The sequence below is a fragment of the Antedon bifida genome, chromosome 6 (genome assembly GCF_963402885.1).
Source record: "Antedon bifida chromosome 6, ecAntBifi1.1, whole genome shotgun sequence".
In the NCBI taxonomy this organism is placed as follows: domain Eukaryota; kingdom Metazoa; phylum Echinodermata; class Crinoidea; order Comatulida; family Antedonidae; genus Antedon; species Antedon bifida.
Genome location: NC_136231.1, coordinates 5,836,530 through 5,859,293, shown reverse-complemented (window position 1 = coordinate 5,859,293; position 22,764 = coordinate 5,836,530). Strand labels below are relative to the sequence as shown.

General features: G+C 35.5%; 2 protein-coding genes across 5 annotated transcripts; both read left to right on the top strand.

Moving 5' to 3' along the window:
- Positions 1-3,416: 3,416 nt before the first annotated feature.
- On the top strand, positions 3,417-14,555 carry LOC144844658 (extracellular tyrosine-protein kinase PKDCC-like). Of its 4 annotated transcripts, none has more exons than XM_078701674.1 (5): positions 3,417-3,436; positions 9,424-9,997; positions 10,512-10,646; positions 11,969-12,164; positions 12,646-14,555. In XM_078701674.1, exons 2-5 carry the CDS (start codon positions 9,467-9,469, stop codon positions 12,861-12,863), a joined length of 1,080 nt encoding a protein of 359 aa, XP_078557800.1. In that variant the 5' UTR covers positions 3,417-3,436; positions 9,424-9,466; the 3' UTR covers positions 12,864-14,555. The 4 variants fall into 4 exon arrangements, with proteins under 4 accessions (XP_078557800.1, XP_078557798.1, XP_078557799.1 ...); XM_078701672.1 differs by lacking the exon at positions 3,417-3,436 and adding an exon at positions 3,553-3,667; XM_078701673.1 differs by lacking the exon at positions 3,417-3,436 and adding an exon at positions 5,560-5,644.
- A 2,309-nt stretch (positions 14,556-16,864) lies between these two features.
- LOC144844405 (target of EGR1 protein 1-like) lies at positions 16,865-21,514 on the top strand. The gene is made up of 5 exons (XM_078701300.1): positions 16,865-17,064; positions 18,174-18,438; positions 18,965-19,224; positions 19,751-19,925; positions 20,542-21,514. The coding sequence occupies exons 1-5, from the start codon at positions 16,868-16,870 to the stop codon at positions 21,217-21,219; spliced, it is 1,575 nt and encodes a 524-aa protein (XP_078557426.1). The 5' UTR covers positions 16,865-16,867; the 3' UTR covers positions 21,220-21,514.
- The last annotated feature ends 1,250 nt before the right edge of the window (positions 21,515-22,764 follow it).

The following is a 22,764-nucleotide window of genomic DNA, read 5'->3' as shown; positions in this document are numbered from 1 at the left end:
TACTTCAATGATATCTAGGGTTAACAAAATGTCTAAAGTCTTTTAGTAAAAGATTGTGCAAAAAGAACACGGCATTGGTACAATCTTCTTTTGTTAAAAAGTTGGTTGCTAAGTCTACCAATGTAAACAAACATCATGGTTGAATGAATTCAAAAGATATAAGAATTATTATTAACAATATGTTTATTATCATGGTTCATTAAATATGACATTTTGGTGATCAGCAATAAAACTAGCAAGAAAAATGACTTATTAGACTTTTGTGCATTTCATTATAATATTTATTTTAAAGAATAATAACTGTATCTGAATTTCTTGGAAATGATAATATATTAAAATAGAAATAGGATAAAAGGGGTCCTATAACTAATGCTTGTATAATTTTGAATTGAAAAGTTTTACTAATTACTTGACTGTTGATATTCATTCATAGTTGCAGTGCTCGACACGAAGGGACCCTTAGGGGAGAAGACAGTATGTATGTGTGCGCAATTCAGCCCAGTTAGGCTGCAAGTCACATTTCACATTATTTATAAAAACTACAGTAGAGGGATTTTTTCCTTATGATGATCAATAGTCATGACGATCAACAGAGCATGCTCAATTGATGTTTCATAAATAGGTTATGACATCGCTAAGCCAGTTGGATGGCTGAGCGGTCTGTGCTCAGGCCTCCCGTAGCATTGGTTCCAGGTTCGAAACGCATCAATGCCAATTTCTTTTTCTTTACTTACCATCTTCTTTATTGACCATCGTCTTTTCTCACCATTTTCCAAGAGGGATATTTTTTAGGTTTTGAGGGCAGGAGCCTGACGTCCGATCTGTGGCATTCATTGATTGCTTATGCACCATTGATCGCGGGGTTACATTTACGTCGTAAGGATAGCCAAAACATTTTGTTTTGGGTAGGACCTAAGCTTTCTTGTATTTTTCACATTCGCCAGCCAGGACCCATCGCAATGCAGTTGAAACCTGTTTTCTAACTGCAAGTCTGCTGATTGGCTGGAGTTGTATTTATTCTACTGGCCAGGCCTACATCCAGGCCTATTATTAGGTGCTACTGCAGTTTCGCACCTAATAAAACTGGGCCTGGGCATAAAATAATAGGACTTCAACAATGTCACACTACCAAACCGGTGAATGTTTTTAAATTTGGAAAGTGCAGCACCGCCTAGGCCTAGGCCTATATACATTACTAGGGGTCCTAGCCTAGGAGGCGGCTGGGCTTAAGAGGCCTAGGTTAGCCTAGCCTAGGCCCCTGCTAGCCTAGGCTAGTAGTAGCAGGCCTCTACGCTAGGCATCTAGGTCTAGGCCTAGTAGGTCTCCTAGGCTAGGCCTCCTAGGCCTAGCTAGGCCTAGCTAGGCCCTGAACTGAAGGCCTACCTAGGCCTAGCTAAAAAGTCTTCTAGTGGCCTAGGCTAGCATATGCATGCATCCTTCCTAGGCATAAAATATTAGTGCAATTTAATTAAATCGTATAAACTCACATTAATATTGTCAACTGAAAAAATAAGTAAGACCTGCTCGCTAGGCTAGGCCTATAGGCCTATACGTCTGCAAATGCAAAGTTCTTTCTAAATGTTGACAAAAAACAGGCGCTGAAATTTAACTGGAATGTGTTCTGCTCGATAGGTGGCGCTATACCAGTTTGTGTTTGTGTCGATCGCACGTACCGCCACGCCGATACGTCTTCTTCTACGTATACACAACCGTTACAAAATTAATTAGTTAAAGGCTAAACAAATATGTTTGATGTTATTTTCTTATATCACAGCTAAAACTATTATTTGCGTGGAACGGTGTAAGGGGTTTTTCAGAAAAATATAGGCCCTGGTAGAAAACTAATGAACATGGTATCTTGCTACAGTACTGTAATGTGTAATTAATGCTACGTGTTCCATGGGTTCAGTCACAAGTCGTGATAGGACCTGACGACTTCATGTTCCGAACTTAGAAAATGTGCTCATTGGATGGTTTTGAAGTCATACTGCAGTTATAATCGTCATCATTAATAGGATAACAAATCTTTTTTAAAACAGCCAAGAAAAACCTATAGGCCTCTATCTATTGCAGCTTATGAGAAATAAATAAACTGGTATGTCCCAATAAAATACATACTATGTAAAATGGGCGGAGGTTTAAAAAAATAGAATTGAAGGAAGAAGAAAAATTCAGTGACTCGAATCGATTAAGCATAGCTATTTCTGATTGTCTGGTAATATAATAAGTGCATAGGTGCGTATTTATTCATTAGAGTTTACTTTTATATGTTACTTTCTCCATGGACCAGAGATTCCGAAATAAAATAATAGATTGAAAAAGTGCGGAGAGTCCGGTTCGGTCTCAATTCATTAAAATATGAAGAAGTAACAGACTAATGATTTTTAATATAATATTGTTAAAATTCATAGATAAATTAACTAGTTCTTCTGGAATGTTACGAATGTTCACTCTGTATCCAAATTATAGTAATGAGTAGAGCATAAAATGATACCAGCAAACGATTCTTCAATAGCTCCTTCCCCCGCCATTCTTGAATATTTTATCAGAATTTCTTATAACCTGTATACATAATGCTATACTCAATTGGGCTAAATATTAATTATAAGTACCGGATACAGGCTTAATATTATTATGCAGTTAGTGCTATTATTTACAAAAGGCCACGTTAAATCGAGAAGTTGTTGGTCTCCTCATTTATTTATTTTAATTTATAATTTATAGGTCCATGGTCTCCTTATAATCCGAATATGCTCCGACGATTTGCCATTAACTGAAACGGTAACAATAGACATTTATGGATTCATCTCCGTCCTAAAAGTAAGTTGTAATAAAAAAAAACTTATTTTTACGTATAGCCATTGATTTTTATACTGCACTGCTTCTCGACAACCATAGGCCTATCCTCTCGGACTCTATGTGAAATGTATGGCTCCATCACCGCGTCCTAAAAGTTCAGTTATCAATGAAAACATTTGTATTGGGTTACTGTATTGATTTACCATTATGATTGAGGTTGTAAAGTTGTAAAACACAACATTATGAATAATGGTAATCGAACACTCTTATACACTAGTATAGTATCCGTGTTAGATAAACATCTATGCATGAACTGTACCCGGATCTGTTTCTAAAAAAAACCCCGCGTAATAATTAGTAATTGCATAATATGTTTTCACTTTGTGGTTTAGGCTAGCCATATCAGTTGTGAGTTCGAAGGCTAAGCCTAATTAATTTTAAATGGAACAGTGTTATATTATTCATCATGAAGACAAGTTAGACATGATATTACCGACTGTTCAATTCTTTATTTGGTAAGTGAAAGGAAAGTTTTCCAGTTCAGCGATCACCTAAAATTCTATCATTACTTAATATTCAGGCCCGTTGTGGTTGTGTATATCGTGACGGTAGGTTTTTCAGACGAAGAATACACAGTGTACGTATCAAATTATTCTTCATTTCTAGATCAACTTCTAGGTCAGTCGGTTATTGTCTCTATTTTCCTATGTATTAAGAGAACAATTGAGGCCTATAGGCCTATATTATCGAATACAATGATCGTTTTGATTGTAAAATTTACTGAAAGAAACTACCTGTTGGTTGTGGATATCGTGACGGTGGTTTTAGTGCATTGACGTCTTCATTTCTAGATCTTTAGAACTTCTAGGTCAGTCGTTGTTTTCTTTATTTTCCTATGTATTAAGAGAACAATTGAGGCCTAATAGGTCTATATTATCGAGTACAATGATCGTTTTGATTGTAAAATTTACTGAAAGAAACCGTATGGCTTAAATTTAAAAAAAACAATATGGTGTAGACGTATCGATAGAGCTTATAAAGGTAGTGTGTTACTTAGTAGAAATGTATGAACAATTTTGACGAATGGGAAATAATATGAAAAAATGAGTTGTTCACAATATTAAATGTTTGCATTTTTACCAAAAACATTTTTCAGTTTAAAATAAAGTGGGCCTAAAATGTTTCAATTTCAATTTAATATTTGGCATCTCAACATGTTAGTTGTGATGACGTAAGAACTGAGTTGTGTGTACTGGACCATGTAGGTGTGTCATTTTCTTTTCAAATGTAGGAATGCGTTTAGACGAGGAGAAAACATGAATTATTTATTGCAAGGAAGAAATAATGAATTATTTATTATTCTCATGCTAGCATAACTACAAATGGGCGGGTGACCGATCTAAACCGCACCTCTTCCCGCCGCCTAAAGCGTGGTTCCCACTGGAACGCAACGCAGCGCCGTATTGACGCAAAGTGGTGTATTGCGTAATCACAAGTGGGAACCGACGACGCAACAGTGCTGCAAAAATGGCAGGTTTGATTTCACGCAGGCGGGGGCAAACACAATTATTGGAAGGGCATTTTCTTACGTTGCGTAAGCTTGGTTCCCACTAGAACGTAACGCAAGGACGTAAACGCAACGCAAGCGTTTTAACCAATGACAAGCGAAGTTATAGACAGTTAGCAATCACAAGCGAATAAGCCATCGCTTGTGATTGGTCAATTCACTTGCGTTGCGTTACGTCCCTTTGTTGCGTCGCAAGTGGGAACCACGCTTTAGGTTGCGTTACGTTGCGTCGCTAGTGGGAACCAAGCTTAACGCCGCTATATCATTATCAAAACATCCGACCATTCATTGCAAACTTTAAAATAATATTAAAATACAGCGAAACACTTAGAATGTATCAACTGTTCATTTAAGTACGTGAATATAACTATAGAAAAATCCTTAAATTAGCATTCATCACACTATGTAATTAATAAAGCCTGGTTCCCACTAGCAACGTAACGCAACCTACGCAACGTAAGAAAATTCCCTTCCAATAATTGTGTTTACCCCCGCCTGCGTGAAATCAAATCTACGATATTTGCAGCATTGTTGCGTCGTCGGTTCCCACTTGTGATTACGCAATACAGCACTTTGCGTCGATACGTCTCTGCGTTACGTTGCGTTCTAGTGGGAACCACGCTTATGACTGCTAAATCCGCCATTACAATGATCATCCATAACGTCATTATAAACGATCCTAATCGAATAATAGGCTATACAGTACAACCACACCCTCCTTAACGTGTTATTTATTTATTATCTTTAAAGATAGATTATTTAGAGGGTATGTACAATTTAATTTTATAAAATGACAACATTCTTGATGACGGGGAAAAAAAGCATCGCGTACCTCCGGACTAAATCGTCGCCAGACTGAAGGTATCATGGGTGTATTATTAGGTATATCGACCATTCGTGGCATGAAATAGCAAAACACACAAAAAACATAATTATTTATCCAAAATGAATGTTTTACCTAGAATTTTAATAATTTATGATACGTTTATTGTTAGGAATAATCTGAATAAATATCACATTAATTGTTAAATCGCTACGTGATTAGTCGACCAATCACAAACAAGATTCAGAAATCTTTAATTAAGCTTAATTCAGTTTATAATTTTCATAAAAAAGGAATGCCACAAATAACAATCCGCTGAGAGAGCTCGTCAGATTGAATTTGGATTTCGTTCGATATTATATATAATACCGCTCAGTCGTTAATCATCTTGTGTGTCCATTAAATTAAATGAAGATGGCCTATTATATGAATTACCGGTAGGCCTATATTTGAAGGTGAGTCTAGTTGAGGATTTTTATATATAATAACTATACTGTATAATAGTTTTTAGTTCTTTGTTATATAGATTAGAATAATATTGAACACCACACTATCATTTTGCAGAGAGATATCTTCCTTCTGTATGATGTGAATATTGTCACCCGAGGCACCCTCTTTTGTATCTTTATGTTTGAATGTCGTCTGTAGGCCTATATTTTTGTATTGTTCAACTCTACTGTGATGCAGAGCTACCCTGTAAAACAAAGTTTAATAAATTGATAAATAAATCGTCACCCGTTCCCACCATCTTAATCCTAATTATGATTGGGGCGGATCCAGAGAAGATGACTGATTGCGTCATAATAGACACTTTGGCTGAATAGAGTCCGGGCCATATTCTCAAAACGGTGAAGCTAGGCTAGTATCGATTGATTAATCCTAATTCCACCATGGGGAAGAGTTACTGGTCTTAATCTCTTCCATCACCAGAGACGGACCCTGGGGGCTGTGCCGAAGCGAATTTTGGTAAATGACACCCCTAGATTCACACCTCCTCAAGCAATATTTGTAAAGCCACTCCCACTCCCCCCACCCCAGATGAGCATCACCATTAGACATAACGTCCTCACACTCGTCACTTTGACCGATGTCAACACCACCAAGTTGTTCAGTCATGTTTCGTTGATCGTATTGTGTTTAATTGTAATAGAAAATGCATTTTATAGTGGACCAACAAAACCGAATAAATTTCACGCAAACGCGGATACAGAAGTTTTCTTTTATTTAGTTGGCATTGAAATGAATAACGGTTTAGTTAGGCCTAAGCACAGTTCATCTAACGTATTAGAGCTAAATCGGTCATTACTGACAACTCACGTCCACTTACAACTCAAGTCAACAGACGCGTCTATTAAAAAGTAAGCTTTTTATTTGTATTAGGCCTAAAGTCAAGATTGAATGAATCCTCTTCGGAGACTATTTGTGAACCCTTGTGGAGCCGTGAAATGTGCAAAAAGTCACATTTGTGCAAACAACCACATTTGTGTAAACATTTTACCTTCAAATGTGCAAACAACCACATTTGTGCAAACATTTTACCTTTAAATGTGCAAATCTGTTAAAATTCATAACCCGCAAATGTGCAAACATCACGCCGTTAAATGTAAAAACGATCAGTTTTGACGTTAAATGTGCAAAGGTATTCTACAAATGTGCAAAGCATTTCTTCAACCAAACTCCTATTCCATTTTATATTTTTAGTTCGTAGGTCTTTCAGAGTAGAAATAACAATAGGAAAAAGAGTATAATAAATTTAAAATGTTAAATATCATAACTAATTATACTGTTGTATTTTATTATAATCAAATGCTCTAAATCGCCTCGGCTAAATTCAAGTCGGCCCCAAGTCAACTCGCCCTGAAGTCAATTCGGCCTCAAGTCAACTCGGCCTCACGTCAACTCGGCCAAAAACTAATCGGTCAACTACATTCACATTCATTCTAATATTCATCCCTATAACATGCGTACTTCGTTTTTATTATTTTCTTCTGTTCATTAGACTTATTTTGTCCCATTCATTTGCACATTTTGCGTTTCATACTTTAAGGTGGCCTAGTTGACGTGAGGCCGAGTTGACTTCAGGGCGAGTTGACTTGTGGGCGAGTTGACTTAGGGTCGACTTGAATTTGACTTAGACGGGTTAAAGCCTTTGATCATAATACAATACAACAGTATAATTAGTTATTATGATATTGAGCATTTTAAATTTATTATACTCTTTTTCCTATTGTTATTTCTACTCTGAAAGACCTACGAACCAAAAATATAAAATGTAATAGGAATTTGACTGAATAAATGATTTGCACATTTGTAGAATACCTTTTGCACATTTAACGTCAAAACTGACCGTTTTTACATTTAACGGCAAGATGTTTGCACATTTGCGGTTAATGAATTTTAACAGCTTTGCACATTTGAAGGTAAAATGTTTGCACAAATGTGGTTGTTTGCACATTTGAAGGTAAAATGTTTGCACAAATGTGGTTGTTTGCACAAATGTGACTTTTTGCACATTTCACGGCTCCACAACCCTTCACACCGGGAGACTCCTGTGCTTTGTACGGTTTACGTAGGCCTCTCATTGATGCAACTTAGTTGATAGTTTTTAGACGTTAGCCTAAATAAAACATAAAGTTAAATGCTTCTTTTTCCCAGCCCTGTCCGGGCGTTTTTTTAGTAATACGTTTCATTCACTTACGCTTATACATTTTCATTTGTTTATACTAATTATGAATATTTCATATTGGGATTATATACCGCTAAGAAACTTAATTATGTGGTAGTATTAATCTTAATCTTTTTCATGAATACCTACACACCTATATTGCCGCTGTGACGCACACGTCAACTAACAAAGCAAAAATCATGAAAGGTGAGACCTTAATAATTTATAATAATAACAATGACTACGTTGTCGTCGTGATGACGAGAGCCTGTGACCCCCACCCCCACACTTGTTTTGGCCACGGGTATCAGAGATTTTGATGACCCCGGAAACAAACAAGTGATGATGATTGGTTGTACATTTCTAATACCAGTTGATACACACTGAATAATTTAAGATGAAATAAAACGAGGCTAAGTCCAAATTGAGGCACGGGACATTGATTGAGATTCGACGTTTCGGTCTATTTCATCAAAATTTAATTTGTGAAAAAGAGTCTCAGTACTACACTGTAAACACTTTTTCAGACTCGAGTGGCTACGTAGCCTACAGGGAACTTCCTGATACAACCTACAAAAACATGCACAAATAGTTTATCCCAGAGACTAAAGCTCTGTCTACATTATCAAACTTTGGGATGTGCCCATATATGGACATGATGATGTCATACCACTACTATATTTTAGCATATCACTATCATATTTGGGAACATAGCATTTTTTGTCACATGAAGTTTGATACTGATAGTGTAGACATAGATTAAGGTCCAGTAGGGTTCCAACGTCACTGAACCAATAATTGACCATCCTTGAGGCCTACTTTTTTTTTTTAAACCATATTTAATGAGGGCGATCCATCCAGCAATTGCTGATCATTAGGGACCCTCAGAGGTTCACAAGACAAACATTATACACAAGATGCTCTACATAAACAAAGTCTTATTACAAGTCTTTGGGAGTGGAGTTGTAATTTTGTCCTTAGAAAAAATCCTGACATGTGATGGGACTTGAACCCAGGACCCTTGGAGTGGTAGCCAAGCATCATAACCACCAAGCTTGATGGAACAATACTGCACCAAACAATTGCTTTGTTAACGTATTAATAATCATGTCATTGCAAAACAGAAACCTAATCACGTTATTGTAGGCCTATGACATTGACATACAATATTTAAATTAGGTATCTTTCTATTTCTGTAATGAATTGTAAAAGGCCAGGTGCAGAAAAACATTTCTATTGATACATTCCAATAATACGTGAGCATTCTTCCCCAGTACAGGTAAATACTCATCGGGGGTAAATTGGGTTCTATCGGCGCCGTTTTATCTTGTTCTGCGTTCAAACTGAAAAATAGCTAGGCCTACGTAAATATATTTCCAATCCGAATGCATTTTGGAACAGTCTCGCGTTTCATTGCCTATTATAATATAGTAGATTGGGAGATTGTGAGTTGACTGTATTTCGTGAATGCTTTTGAATTGTTTAATTGCCCTAGTTATCCGTTAGTTACAGTTGTAATTTCACTTTTCCCTGATAGTTAATAATACTCCATTGAAATTGTTTCTTCAGATTACAGGGGCTTGTTGTACAAGAATAAGCTTTTTAATGGATAATGCATTTTCGGCTGAAATACCGAGGATTTCTGACATTCTGTGGAATTGCCACTTTGTATATATATTATAGTATGGTACAATTAACAGCGGATGTTTATTACGACGATCCGTACCTGCAGGTGAAGAGAAATGTCGTAAGAGACACAGGAACGAATTTTACTACCATTTATAACAATGGCACAAATTCTAGTTCAGACAGTACTATCGTAAGAAAAAGTTTGTCACCAACAATCAAGATTGAAAACTGCACTACATCGCAACATGAGGAGGAGGTGTTCTCCTGTAGCAACATTTCTAATATTAAAATACTTAAATCTTTGGGTCACGGTGTCACCAAAGAGGTATTTCTTGGGGTATATGACGGTGAAGAAGTAGCCGTTAAGATGGTAACCTCAAAAGTGCAGGACGTAAGAAAATGTCTCCAACGGAAAAAGTATTGGAAAGAACAAGATTGTTATCTTTTAGCAAATTATAAACTTCTTAAAGAGATGTTATTCATGCAACAGTTACACCACCCTAACATTTTAAAGGTAAGATAACATTGCGGTTTTTATTTTTTTATTTAACCAGGTCAATGATCTAGTCCTATAAAAATCAATTTATTTCCTTTATTACTCTAGATAAAAATCATACGCATTTCTGCTTCACCGCGTACATTGTATTTGAATAAAGGCTTCGAAACAACGCCCTTTGAAAAAGTAGACTTAGCGTAGCCTACCGTACTTTCAACCGATTTTGTTCATCCATTCATTATCATTATAGGCCTATGGCACGAACGAGTTTCTAAATCAAGAATAGGGTGCTAAATCAACAAGACGAATGAATGCATGGTCTAAGTTTTAGGGATCATGCCAACATACTCCACTTACTGCAGTAACTCAATATTAATTTATATTACATTTCCACTTACTGCAGTAACTAACTAAAAGTATTTAAAAAGCGGATTAAGAATTAGTAAAATGAGTTAATGCAGTAACTGCAGTAAAATAATTTGGATATGATCCTTTATTTTGCTATGTATAATATCCTTACACTTATTTTCAGCGCATTGGGTATTGTGTCCGAAATGAGAAGACGTCTGGCCATGTAGATGACCATGGGGTGATATCAGTTGCAGAGCTAGGATCACAGTTCACTCCCGGCAAGTATAGACGAACGTCATGGGAGCAGAGGATGACGGTAATGAATATTTGAATTGGAAATTATGCATTTTAATGACAAATTATGATTGAAGATGTGTCATTTTGTAGATAACGAATTAGATCGTGGTATATAAGTTTATACAGACAATGTTTGCAGCTATATCTCTTCAGCACTTCTGTTTGATTTTCATATTTATATATAGACCCTTTCTACCGTAGGCCTACTTCTAAGACTGCATTTCGTCCTTTGGACAATCGGCAGGCGTGTCCATTATCTGATTCCTACACGACTCAGTTATATTTGTGGATGGTATAAGACGCTCATCCAATACTACAGCGGAGTCCATGATTAATTTTGCTATATCCATAACAACCGTATCATTGTAACCAACACACGACTACATCTCTGTACAAACTAGCCGATTATTGATATATTATTATATGCACTAAAACCTCATATCATCTAATTAATATACTCGTATTTCCCATAAAAGAGATATCATCCATTATTATGTCCTACCTGTTGTGTCCTTTCAAAAAGGAATACACAATATCGATTAATGATATTAAAACTTCTATTAGAATATAAGTATTAGCCCTGGGCTTACAAGATTCTATGCATTTAATAGTAGTATCGTCAGTAAAAAAATAAGGCCTATTATCCTAGTTTGTGTTATCGTGTAAATTACCTCGGTTTAATATTTTTCTATTTGTCTGTTAATATAAATGTACCGCAAACTTTATATCAACATTTGATTTCACCATGAAAACCTTCAAACAAAATATTATTTATATTATATTTAATTTTTTTAATTTCATGTCTTTAGGCATGGATTATACCAATAGTAAATGAATCACTGTTCTATCAGAAAACAGGATTCATCCTGTCTTATGGCCTTTTATACCTCACCTGTGGTGGTTACTTTGTACGTTATTTACAGAATTTTTCAGCCGTTGGCTGCCTTCTGTTTGTACTATTTATGTGTTTTTTTATAAATAAATACCTATATACACTTTGATTGTTGGTCGCGCTTATGTGCGTCACTATTAAAGTAAAGGGGAATTCTCCCCCCCCCCTTCCCACAGAGGAGTTCCCCACCGGATGTGCTGACCGGTCGTGGACGATCCATGTTTGTCGGTTTTTTTTGTACATAATTTGTGTTGAATGTCGTCTGGCATAGTATCGTACATTTAAATGCATTTAAATGGTTACCAAACTGACAAGCACTCGCTTCTTTTGGTATACTGTTAACATTGTAAATGTAATTGTGAATAAAATGTATGTCAACAATATGTCTTTTTGAAAGAAAGCAATTCACGTTTAAATTTATCTGTTAAATGTTTGCATGATTTTTTCAGACGACGATCGAGTTGCTGGATTTGCTCGACTATTTTGCACATTCTCCCCTTGGCTCACTTATGATGACAGACATGAAGCACACTCAGTTCCTTGTTGTTAACAATAGGGTAAAACTAGGGGATATGGATGACGTCACAAACGACGAGCAAAAATGCCAAACAGAGAAGGAGTGTTACATAGATAAGATAAATTACGGTAAGATACCAACAAAAAACGAACGTGAGAGAAAAATATAAATTGAACGTAAAATTGATTTAACCAACAAGGTGTCTGGTTCTCCTCTATATGCCATCAGTATTCTGACTTACAAGTACAAAAAACGACGTTTATTCATTTGTACTATTTATAACATTGGGTTTTACAAAATGCATGTACCACGATCCACCCGTATAGTATCATCACTGAATCATGTCAACACTGTAGTTTATCATACTATTATATTCTATTGTCGCCACAGATTGATATCTTCATCAGTAGCCTACTTCTATGAATGGATGATTAGGTGGGAACACGAACGCTAGTTGATTATACCCAGTACCGTTTTGATCGTACGATTAATCGGGAAACCACCTCACGACGTTATACTACTATATTACGTACCATTATAAATTAATCCTGAATAATAAACTATACCGCTATCAAAATAGTACAATGTCTATCTGTTTTTATTTTACAGGTATCAAATGCGTTAATGGAATATGCAAAGGAATCAATGCTAAATTCAACTTACATTTTTTTAATAGTAAAATATTTAGTTTAATTTTGCAAAGTGGCACATCAGCTTCTATAGCAGATGAAACAAGGAGAGCATTACGTGGAATAAAACAACCGAACTCAACGGCACTTGAGATCAAACAGTCACTTCAGCAAATATTAGTAAAATATAAGAGTTAGGCCTAAATTTAATTATAATGTTAAAGAGGACAACCCAGGTAACGTCTGCTGGACGCCTCATCCCCGTTCGTTCAGTACGAGGAATGTAGGCCTATACTCGTCATGTGCGATCATGCTGCAGTGCGTCCGCCGTTGAACACACGAGAATGTCTGCTGTACGCCCGGTAAACACATGGAACATTATGTTCGTCCGTTAAACACGAGGAACGTATCATACGTCCGTTTAAATGGACACGATAACGTCTGCTCTGTACGTCTTTCACGAGGAACACCTGTATGCGTTCGTTCAACGCCATGCGTCCGTTCAACACGACAGAAGCGGCGCGTCGCCTCTGTGCGTCCGTTTACAAAACGAGAAACGTTTGTGCCACAGCTGTTTCAGTGCGTGAATTCAACACGTACGAGGTACACATCTTTACGCCGCCGTCACGAGAGACGCGTGCGTCCTTTTGGGTCAGACGCCGCTCACCCAACTATGTGTCCAAGCTTGAAGATGAATGATGTATTGAAAGCCTTGTTTTTGGATGTCATACAGTTTAGTGCGTAGCGAAACTTGGAAATTGGAAAACAACAGGGTAGATGCGAAAGGTTGCACACAATATTATGTTGCATAAGACTTTTATAATGATACAGTATAATTACATAATACTTTATGCTTACTTACACCTTCAGCATTAATATAATATGGGCCATCATTAAAGAGATTTTGAATGGTCACGCCCTAAAATTCACACCTGAGTGATACTTAGATAGTTATAAATTATTGAATTAAACAATAAATACTGGTCCGTTTGTATGGGGGTGAGAGGTTAGGTCGGAAAAACAGGTTATTAATAAGATAATGAAAATAATTTATTGAAATCTGAAGTAGCTTAATAACATTTTATTAAACTAATATTTATTAAAATAATATTTATTATATTCCTATTTATTACTTACTACATTGATATGCAATATGCTTGTTGCCTTATATATAAAACACATTCCTTCTGCACAGGCAGTTTGTATGATAGTGATAAAGATAATCATTTATTTTTGTACGGTAGGCATTTTAAAGTCATCTATTTTATATATTTAAATGCTTTTTCAAGATGTATTTCTACATGATGTTCACATTTGGTCTCAGCATGGACCTATAAATTAGAATTAATTTTTACGTCCATGGTCTCACAGTTTAGCAAGCTAGTATTATGTTCAACAACGGTTATACCATGGACCTATAGGTACCTATGGGTACATAGGTACCTATAGGTTCGTCCATGGACCGTTATACTGATAATCTGAAAGACTTCGTGTACGTGCACGCTCTAGTAAATTTGTTGTCGAGTTGACTGATGAGTTTGATACTTTATAAAGCTCTGTCTACACTATCAAGCTTTATGTGACAAAGCATTACGATGAGCCCATATATGCACATTATGATGTCATATCACTACCGTATTTAAGCATATCACTACACTGTAAAAATAGTGTTTAGATCTTAAACACCTATTTTGTACTCGCTTTTTCCATACGTTTAGCTTTTAGACACGAGTTACATGTTTAGCGTGTTTAAAAGCTAAACGTGTTTATAGCTACATGTTGTTTTCCTCCACTTGACTAATGTCAATATTATGTTCAATTACTCCACATGTTTAGCAGTCAAAATGTTTAGGTATGTGTTTAGTTGCGTGCGTACGATTTTACTGTGGCGCGGAAAAAAGCTCCACACATGGCAAATTAAACACGTTTAAAACCTAAACTTGTCTTCATATTGCTCCACATGTTTAACAATCAATACGTCACTGATGTGTTGGATACAGACTACATGTTTAGAATGTGTTTAGAACCTAAACATGTTTCACATCTAAACATGTTTAAGGCTAAATGTGTGGAAAAAGTAGGTACAAAATACATGTTTAAGATCTAAACACTATTTTTACAGTGTACCATCATATTTGGGCACTTCACACCTTTTTTGTCCAACGAGTTTGATAGTGTAGACAGAGCTTTATAATAATGAATAAACTATAACGTTGTATTTTGCTACGTTGTGCTTCGTTATAATAAAATATTTATGACTCTGTTAATATGCACAGTTAATAGAAGGAACTGAACTAAATCAATAATTGCCTTATTCTTTCGTTATTAAACCATTTTTTATTGCCTTCTTATGAATACTGAGCATAATAAATGAAGATAAATATTGATTATTGAGTTATGAGTGTAATAATAATAATTACTGGCTATCTCATTTGGTAAAACGATGTCATAGTTCATGATGATGTTTTAATCTTCTTCCATCAAATCAACACTTGATATGCCATTTCTTGTAAGCAAGGAATTAATTGAAATTGTTCAGCCTCCATTGTAAGGAGGCCTACATACAAAAAATTATTTAGTCACACAATTATTATTATTATACGTGTATATACTGTTATGGTTTATGACGTAATTCCTAAAACAGGGCCTATTTTGTGTAATTCCAGGAAATAAGTTTCGGGAAATGATATCATCAACCTCGTACATGCGCATATTATAAAAATGACGATCATCTAAAACAGCGTTCCGCAACCTTTTTTGACCGTGACCCCATGATCCTATTTTGGGAATTTTCGCGATCCAACACTGCGTATTTGATCTTACAGAAACCATACCCCGCCCCCACCCTCGGCATCATCTTTACAATGTTCTACATTTGTTCCTAATTTGCTGACATGTATTTGTGTTCTTAAAATTGAGGGCGGCGCTAAGCATAAAATTTACGAGATCTAATCCAAAGGAAAAAAACATTGACTGAACCAAAAGTTTTCAAGTGACCCAAAGCTGTGGCAGAGACATTGTTTCGTTTCCACGGCATCACCAGATGCATTGACTTGCCTGTGTGGTGGAACGGGGGACGTATTATTCTGTGAACCCCAAACACAGTAGCATATAGCTTTAACTTTTTCCACCACGACCAGCATGGGGTTCGAACCCATGACATCCGTGTTGAGCTAACCGGTCATCTTGGATATAAACAGGGAATACCAGCTTTGACGGTCATGAATATATTTATGACGTAACGATGAATTACGTAATATGAAGTACGTATAAATAGACTATTGTCAGCTGCTCAGTCATGTACTTTGTGACGTAACGTGAAATGCTCTGTTCGAATACTCTAATCACTAGCTTGGGTTCGAAACTCTGCGGACTTTTTAAAATGAAATAAATATTGTTTTTATTTTACTTTGAAAGATGTTCAGACAGTTAAATTAATTTAGGAAATAGGTAAGCTATCTTTGCAATTTCTACCGTCATATTAATACATAGTCATGATGCATACATCATGATGACACTCCTAAAAGGGGATTCCCCACTTGTATATTAACAACTAACTATGCGTCAAAAGCGTCCATTGCCCCGTCGTCGATTGCCAATTGTGTGTACGCTACGGACTCGCCGAACGTAAACATAGGGAAAAACTGTAGATGTAAAATGTAATCAGTGTTGTAGATTCTACAGAACTGAGAACATTTCACATATAGATCATTGTATAATTGATAAAATGTTTCAGTATCGGAAACAATTTCGCGACCCATCAATTTTTTTTCACGACCCAAACATTGGGTCGCGACCCGTAAATTGCGGAACGGCGATCTAAAATACAAGTAAATACTATTGAATAATGTTGGTGCTAAATCCACAGCGCATTGTTTGTCGAATGCGCTAATATAATAGTAATATAACAGTAACATTAATTCACGATCGGAGCAAGGCTATTTATTAATTACAATACAAATACTTTATTCATCAAATCACAAATAAAATAATATTATGTACAATGATTCAACAAAGTAATGAAATGGGGTCTCAAGAAACCAGGAGTCTATGTGTGAGAGGACGTTTATATAAAGCAAGGCTACGAGGAAAAATCCGAGGCCAAAAAAACTTCGTGCGCGCCCCTGCTCGTCAGAAAAAGTTTCATAGACTATAGATGGCGCTCTTTATAAAAGTTTTGTTTACGTTTTTGATTCGTTGACATGATGCACACATCACACAACACATGTGCAGCCAAAATTACGATGGCTACTTTCGAAAAAGTACCGGTAGTTGATGTGCATTGTGAGAATATTTCTATCATTTGGCCGTCACTTTTACTAGCTGTACGTTCGTCAGATTTCATAGGCATTGACCTAGAACTGAGTGGTCTTGGAAACCGGCGAAATCTGGTAACGCGGTAGGTTTACTTTTATGATTTAGCTACCTAGGCCTAGTTCTAGGTAGGCCTAGCCTGGCCCTAACTAGAGGCTACTCTAGCAGGTGTAGGCCTACACTAAACACTATCTCTAGCCTACTCTACTACTAGGCTAGGCCGCCTGTAGAGGCACTTGTGATAGGTAGCCTAGGCCTTGTTCGTACCTAGCTAGGAGGATAAAACAACAAAAAGTAAGTAGTTTGTGATTGAAGTAGTCAAGATTATGATTATAATTAATTATATTTATTAATTAAGTTTAATTTATTAAAAATTACTTAAGTAAGAATCAATCAAAATCAATGCTGTATAGTTATGCGCCATTTGAACGATTTGCGCAATTAAAAATTGCACTATACTACGTTTCATGTGTTAATTTGTGTTCAAATTGCGCAGCCGCAGTGCAACGCAATTATGAAATTGCGCAATTTAAAATTGCGTAATTTAAAATTGCGCGTAACATATGCATTGACCTTAGTTTAGGCCTACTGTACTTTATCCATGGTTTGAATGAGTATAAAATCAATTTGAAATTACATAAGGGACAGGGTCAAGGATTATTTTTGACAATTTCAAACTGCTCAAAGAAAGAAAGACATTACACAATTTTAACAATAACTAGTTATGTACAGTATACTGTATGGTATAACTCCCTATCTTATTCATTGCACCACTTTACCTCAGCAATGTAGATTTCAATTTTCTTCTTTGTCATTCATTTGTTCATTTGTAGAGTCTTCTTAAGTGTTCGCTTTTGTGACTATCAATTCTTCTTATTGTTGGGCTCTCTCTGGTGGGAGTCTCTTTCTCGTTTTAAACTCATTAATTGACTTGACCGTAAATTGTTCCATTTTTCGACAATGAAATATGAGAAAACCTTTTTCTGTGCATTGTCCTAGTATGTTGCTTCAGAATTTTGAAGTTATGGCCTCATATTCCTTATTAAATGTAATAAAGTAATCATTTGGATTTAAATTGTTGTAACTATGGACCATTTTGAATAGTTGAATAAGGCAAGAACGTTCACGTCTATATTCAAGATCCATTGCATTTCTTCTTGTATCATAACTAAGGTCTTTCAATTCATTCATTAGATGTATGGAGGATCGATACAAGTTCATAAGTGAGGTCGCAAAGTCAAGATCAATTCTTGCTGTTGGTGTCGCTTGTTTTAAAATAACCGGCATCGCCGCCGACGGACTCGGTTTACAGTTTCAAGCACAAACCTTTAACCTGACAACCCTCTGCAACGAGGAGTATGTAGTAGAACCGGATGCGCTTCAATTTCTCGTCAACCACGGATTTGATTTTAATAAACAGTATTCTAAAGGAATGTATTATTCAAGAGGTGCAGACAAGGTAACGTCATACAAATAATGCACAAGTCAGAGTGCGTTAGTGGAGATGCGGTGAATGAATACCCAAGACTTGTGCATTATTTGTTTTATAACATGGGTCTAGCACGATCGGTAATCTGCAATACGATTTACACGCAGGGTGCTGTTATGTTTTTTTGCTGCTCACTTTTTGCACTCCAGTGCATAATAGTGAAAAAATAAAGAGCACACACGTGATTCATTTCAGCGAGTCTGATTGGCTACATCCTTGAACCCATGTTATAAAATAATATAACTCCATAAGAGTGGGTTAACAATTTCTAAAAAAACATTTTAAAGTTGCTATTATATACTGATAGTGAGTGATTGAGGGTTAGACTCTTTTAAACAAAGTTTAAATTATTAATTATTATAAAACAAGTTTGAACTGGGGTGAACCATGCATGATTAAGTTATTATACATTAAACAAAAGTTCATTTAAATCTGTATTATTATATTTATATGTCTCGTTAAAGTTCTTAATATTCATAATGTTTTTATCTTTTAGGAAACAAAAATGCAAAAGCACAACATAAGAGAACTTATTACTGAAATGATTGCTTGCAAAAAGCCTGTCGTGTTCCACAATGGTCTTGTTGATCTTGTGTTCTTATACGAAAATTTATACTGCCCTCTACCAGGTAGCTACTCATCATTCATCGCAGATATATCCGAGATGTTTCCAGGAGGGATCTATGATACTAAATACATTGCTGAGTATAAGTCACATATGAATGCAAGTTATTTGGAGTATGTCTTTCGGAAAAGGTTAGAATATATGTGTTTATGAACAAATACCTGTACAGTTTTTTATTTTATATTTATAATGGAGGACAGGTTCTTGCTAATATGAGGAGGTGAACATGGAAATGGAAAAATGAAATTTTAAAAAATAAAGTAGAACCTTTTATATATGGCTGTAGTGTTATTTAAACATACTATACTTCTCCTTCTCTGTTTCACTGGAAAGTGTCCCTTTAATAGAGGTGTCTTCTGAACAGGGTTGGCTGTAGTGTTAAAACATACTATACCGCTCCTCTTTTATTTCATGGGAAAGTGTCCCTTTAATAGGGGTGTCTTCTGAACAGGGTTGGCTGTAGTGTTAAAACATACTACACTTCCCCTCTTTCATTTCACAGGCAAGTGTCCCTTTAATAATAGGGTGTCCCCTGAATAGTGGTGTCCCAAATGTATTGGTTTTAGTGAGGCTACATTCTTGTATATTATGCCTATATTTATTAAAGACTCTTTTATACACCTTTACCTTATATACACTGACTTATTGTTTTTGCAGTCAAAGAGAAAATGCCGTCCTGAGCACTTCCGGACAAAAACATATCCAAATATCATTTTGTTCGTATCCACAAGGAGTGGGGTTTGTTGAATACAGACATTGTGAACTACCGGCTAACTTACAAGAACCAACGGAAGAGAAGCTCAATCCTGTTGAGTTTTGTAAACAGTATGGGGTAAGTCAGTCTGTCTTATCAGAGTTTCAAAACAGTTTTTATAGGTACCTTTTATCAATGGTTTTCAGTTTCAGAGTCAAGATTTGAGGGACAGGCACCTCCATGGTACAATGTTATAAATTATACTAATTTCAGCTTTGTTTTAAGTGTGAAGATGTTAGATTTGGACTCCCATATACCACCTTGTATTTAGTTTTGCCATTGATATCTATTACCTACCTACTATGTGAAAATGATATGGTGTAATGGTAAGTTATATCAGACTAGCATCTGAGAGCTATAGATTCAAGACCTGACTGTGCAATATGCCATTACTTGTATCCTTAGGCAAGATACTCATAGCCTTGTCCTTCAGATGGGATGTAAAACTGGTGGTCCCATGTACATAAATGCACTATGCAATAAATAATGTGGTATACTATTTGAAAAGTGTAGGAATTGACTCCCTGTGTTCTGATCAGACGGCAATGTTGCTGCAGTGGGTCAATAGAGGACGTAATATTGTCTCGTCAATTTCCATTTAAACTGAAAATGATTAATACTACATTTACATGTGTGGTGACTTAAACCCGTCATCGTAACAATTTATCTAACATGGTTTCAAAATAATTTACAGAGCCATGGATGGTGTTGCAGAGGTATATCTTGTCCCTACTCACATGACCCAGACATTATCCTAGACAATGAACATTTACAAAAACATAAAAAGAAGCGTAAAAGGAATCGAAAAAGGAAACGAAGTGGAAATGATGTTGAAGATAAACATTTCATGGAAACAGATGAAATAGAAGAAATAAAGAAGGGAAAAAGTGATGAATGTACAATGGATGTAAAAGAAAAGGAAATAAAAAGTACTGAGGGACAAAAGGACATAGAAAGTATGAATAAAGAAAGAAAGGGAAATGAAAGTTCAGTGGCGATTGCCACAATCCCTAAGACTGATGAAACGAAAAGTGATAATTATGTGGGAACTTTAGAAAAGAAACCGGCACCTGGGAAACACAGGGCCGGTTTTGATGCTTTCATGACCGCATATTCACTAGCAAGTTTCTTAGGAAAATGTAAACATTTGGAGGACAGTAAGGTAACCGAACATGAAACCAGTCTAGACACTCGATTTCAAATAGATGTAAAAAATCATTTGTATTTAAGCGGCAAATCTGTACCATTATTAGTAGAAAAAAGTCACTTTTCCAAGACATCAACTTTCCATAGGGAAAAGATTCATAAGATATGTCCACCTAAATTTAAGCATATAACAGAAGTCATCTTGGAATCAAAAGGAATACATTGAAAGAGATTGTAGTTGTTGAAGATCAAGAAAATCTTTCACCATACTCGTTTTTTGGTGGATTGTTGTATCTATAGACCTAAGACTTACCCGAGGGAAAACATTAAAAATTGTCTGTGTGAAAAACAAACATGATGATAACTTTTTCTAATCAGAGAAAAGATTATTAGATTGCTGAAAATTGTCCAGGGAATGGAGTTCATTTTATTCATTGAAAGTTGGATTTGTTTATAAAGTAACAGTAGTATGAAATACCATTAAATAAAGTTACATTGAATAAAACAGAACATTAAATCAGTACAGTATGTGTTGTTTGTTGACTAAATACATCTACAAAAACGAAACAGAAAAGGTTTTGTATTTTAGAGAAATAATTTTTACATGGACAAGTTTAGTATTTGTTACTTTCATGTAATACATCTTAAAGCTCTGTCTACACTAGATTGACAAAATAAGTGTGATGTGCCCAAATATGGTAGTTAAATATGGTAGTGATATGACATGTCCATATATAGGCACATCACATAAAGTTTGATAGTGTAGACAGAGCTTTATAGTGCAATTAATGCATTGATTAGAGCTTAAAATATGCAAAAAAATAACGATGGGAGATACAATAAAGCTTAAGGCATAAAATCTCCCTCCTGTAACGGGATCTATTGCTTGTGAAATTAACTACAAACAACCACAAATGTTGGCGTTTTTATGTTGAAAAACAAGTGGGCATGTCCTCAGTATTTAAGGCAACATCTACTAATACCGTTTGATTTCTTAATTGATGAAAGAAATGTTTATTGGAAATAATTTTTTTTAATTGATAATTGGAAATGTCCAGTAGTAATATAAGAATTTCCAAATTTAAACTTTGCATGTTTGTCCTTGTTACTTTTACTGCAAAGATCAATTTGATTGGCCAATTCTTGGTCAACTTTACTTAAATGTCTTCTGCAAATTAGTTTTCTGCAGTTTGCCATTTATTGACTGGTCTTTAAACTCTGGGAAAACTATTATAGTGAAGGCAGGCAGGGAAATCTTTTAAAGATGTATTGTCCCCCAAAAACATGAAAAATGAAAATTAATTAAATCAGACTTTGAATATATTATTTTGTAGTTCCACTTCCATGGAAAAAAAATAATGTTTTCACTTATAAAATGACAAAATAAATGGTTAAATTCAACCAAAAATCCATTGGGTGGCAGCCAATTTGACAATTTTTTGCTTTAAATCACGTTTTTTTTCAGGTAAATACATTTTTTTTCGATCCAATTTTTGGTCAAAGTGGATAACTATTATGTTACATTAATATGGAATATTCAACAAAAAATTTGTTAAGAATTATTTTTTCAGGGGGACAATACATCTTTAAATACTAGCTACCTATAGGCCTAGCCCGACATTGTCTAGTTCTGTTTTTGCCAGAATCCATTAAAGATCGGGTCAATTGAAAATATCAATCTTGTGATTTATAGAGGGCCGCTTAAATTATTAGAATTCACTTATTTTTCACATTTTTAATTGTGAAAACATTTTACATTATATGTGACCTT

What these genes read in the sequence shown, in the direction of transcription:
- LOC144844658 (XM_078701674.1), top strand. Translation starts at nt 9,467, where the DNA reads ATGCATTTTCGGCTGAAATACCGAGGATTTCTGACATTCTGTGGAATT. An exon ending in CATGGGAGCAGAGGATGACG is followed by an intron (nt 10,647 to 11,968) that starts GTAATGAATATT and finishes TGATTTTTTCAG; the next exon opens with ACGACGATCGAGTTGCTGGA. An exon ending in CATAGATAAGATAAATTACG is followed by an intron (nt 12,165 to 12,645) that starts GTAAGATACCAA and finishes TTTATTTTACAG; the next exon opens with GTATCAAATGCGTTAATGGA.
- LOC144844405 (XM_078701300.1), top strand. Translation starts at nt 16,868, where the DNA reads ATGATGCACACATCACACAACACATGTGCAGCCAAAATTACGATGGCT. An exon ending in CGGCGAAATCTGGTAACGCG is followed by an intron (nt 17,065 to 18,173) that starts GTAGGTTTACTT and finishes TTCATTCATTAG; the next exon opens with ATGTATGGAGGATCGATACA. An exon ending in GAGTATGTCTTTCGGAAAAG is followed by an intron (nt 19,225 to 19,750) that starts GTTAGAATATAT and finishes TTGTTTTTGCAG; the next exon opens with TCAAAGAGAAAATGCCGTCC.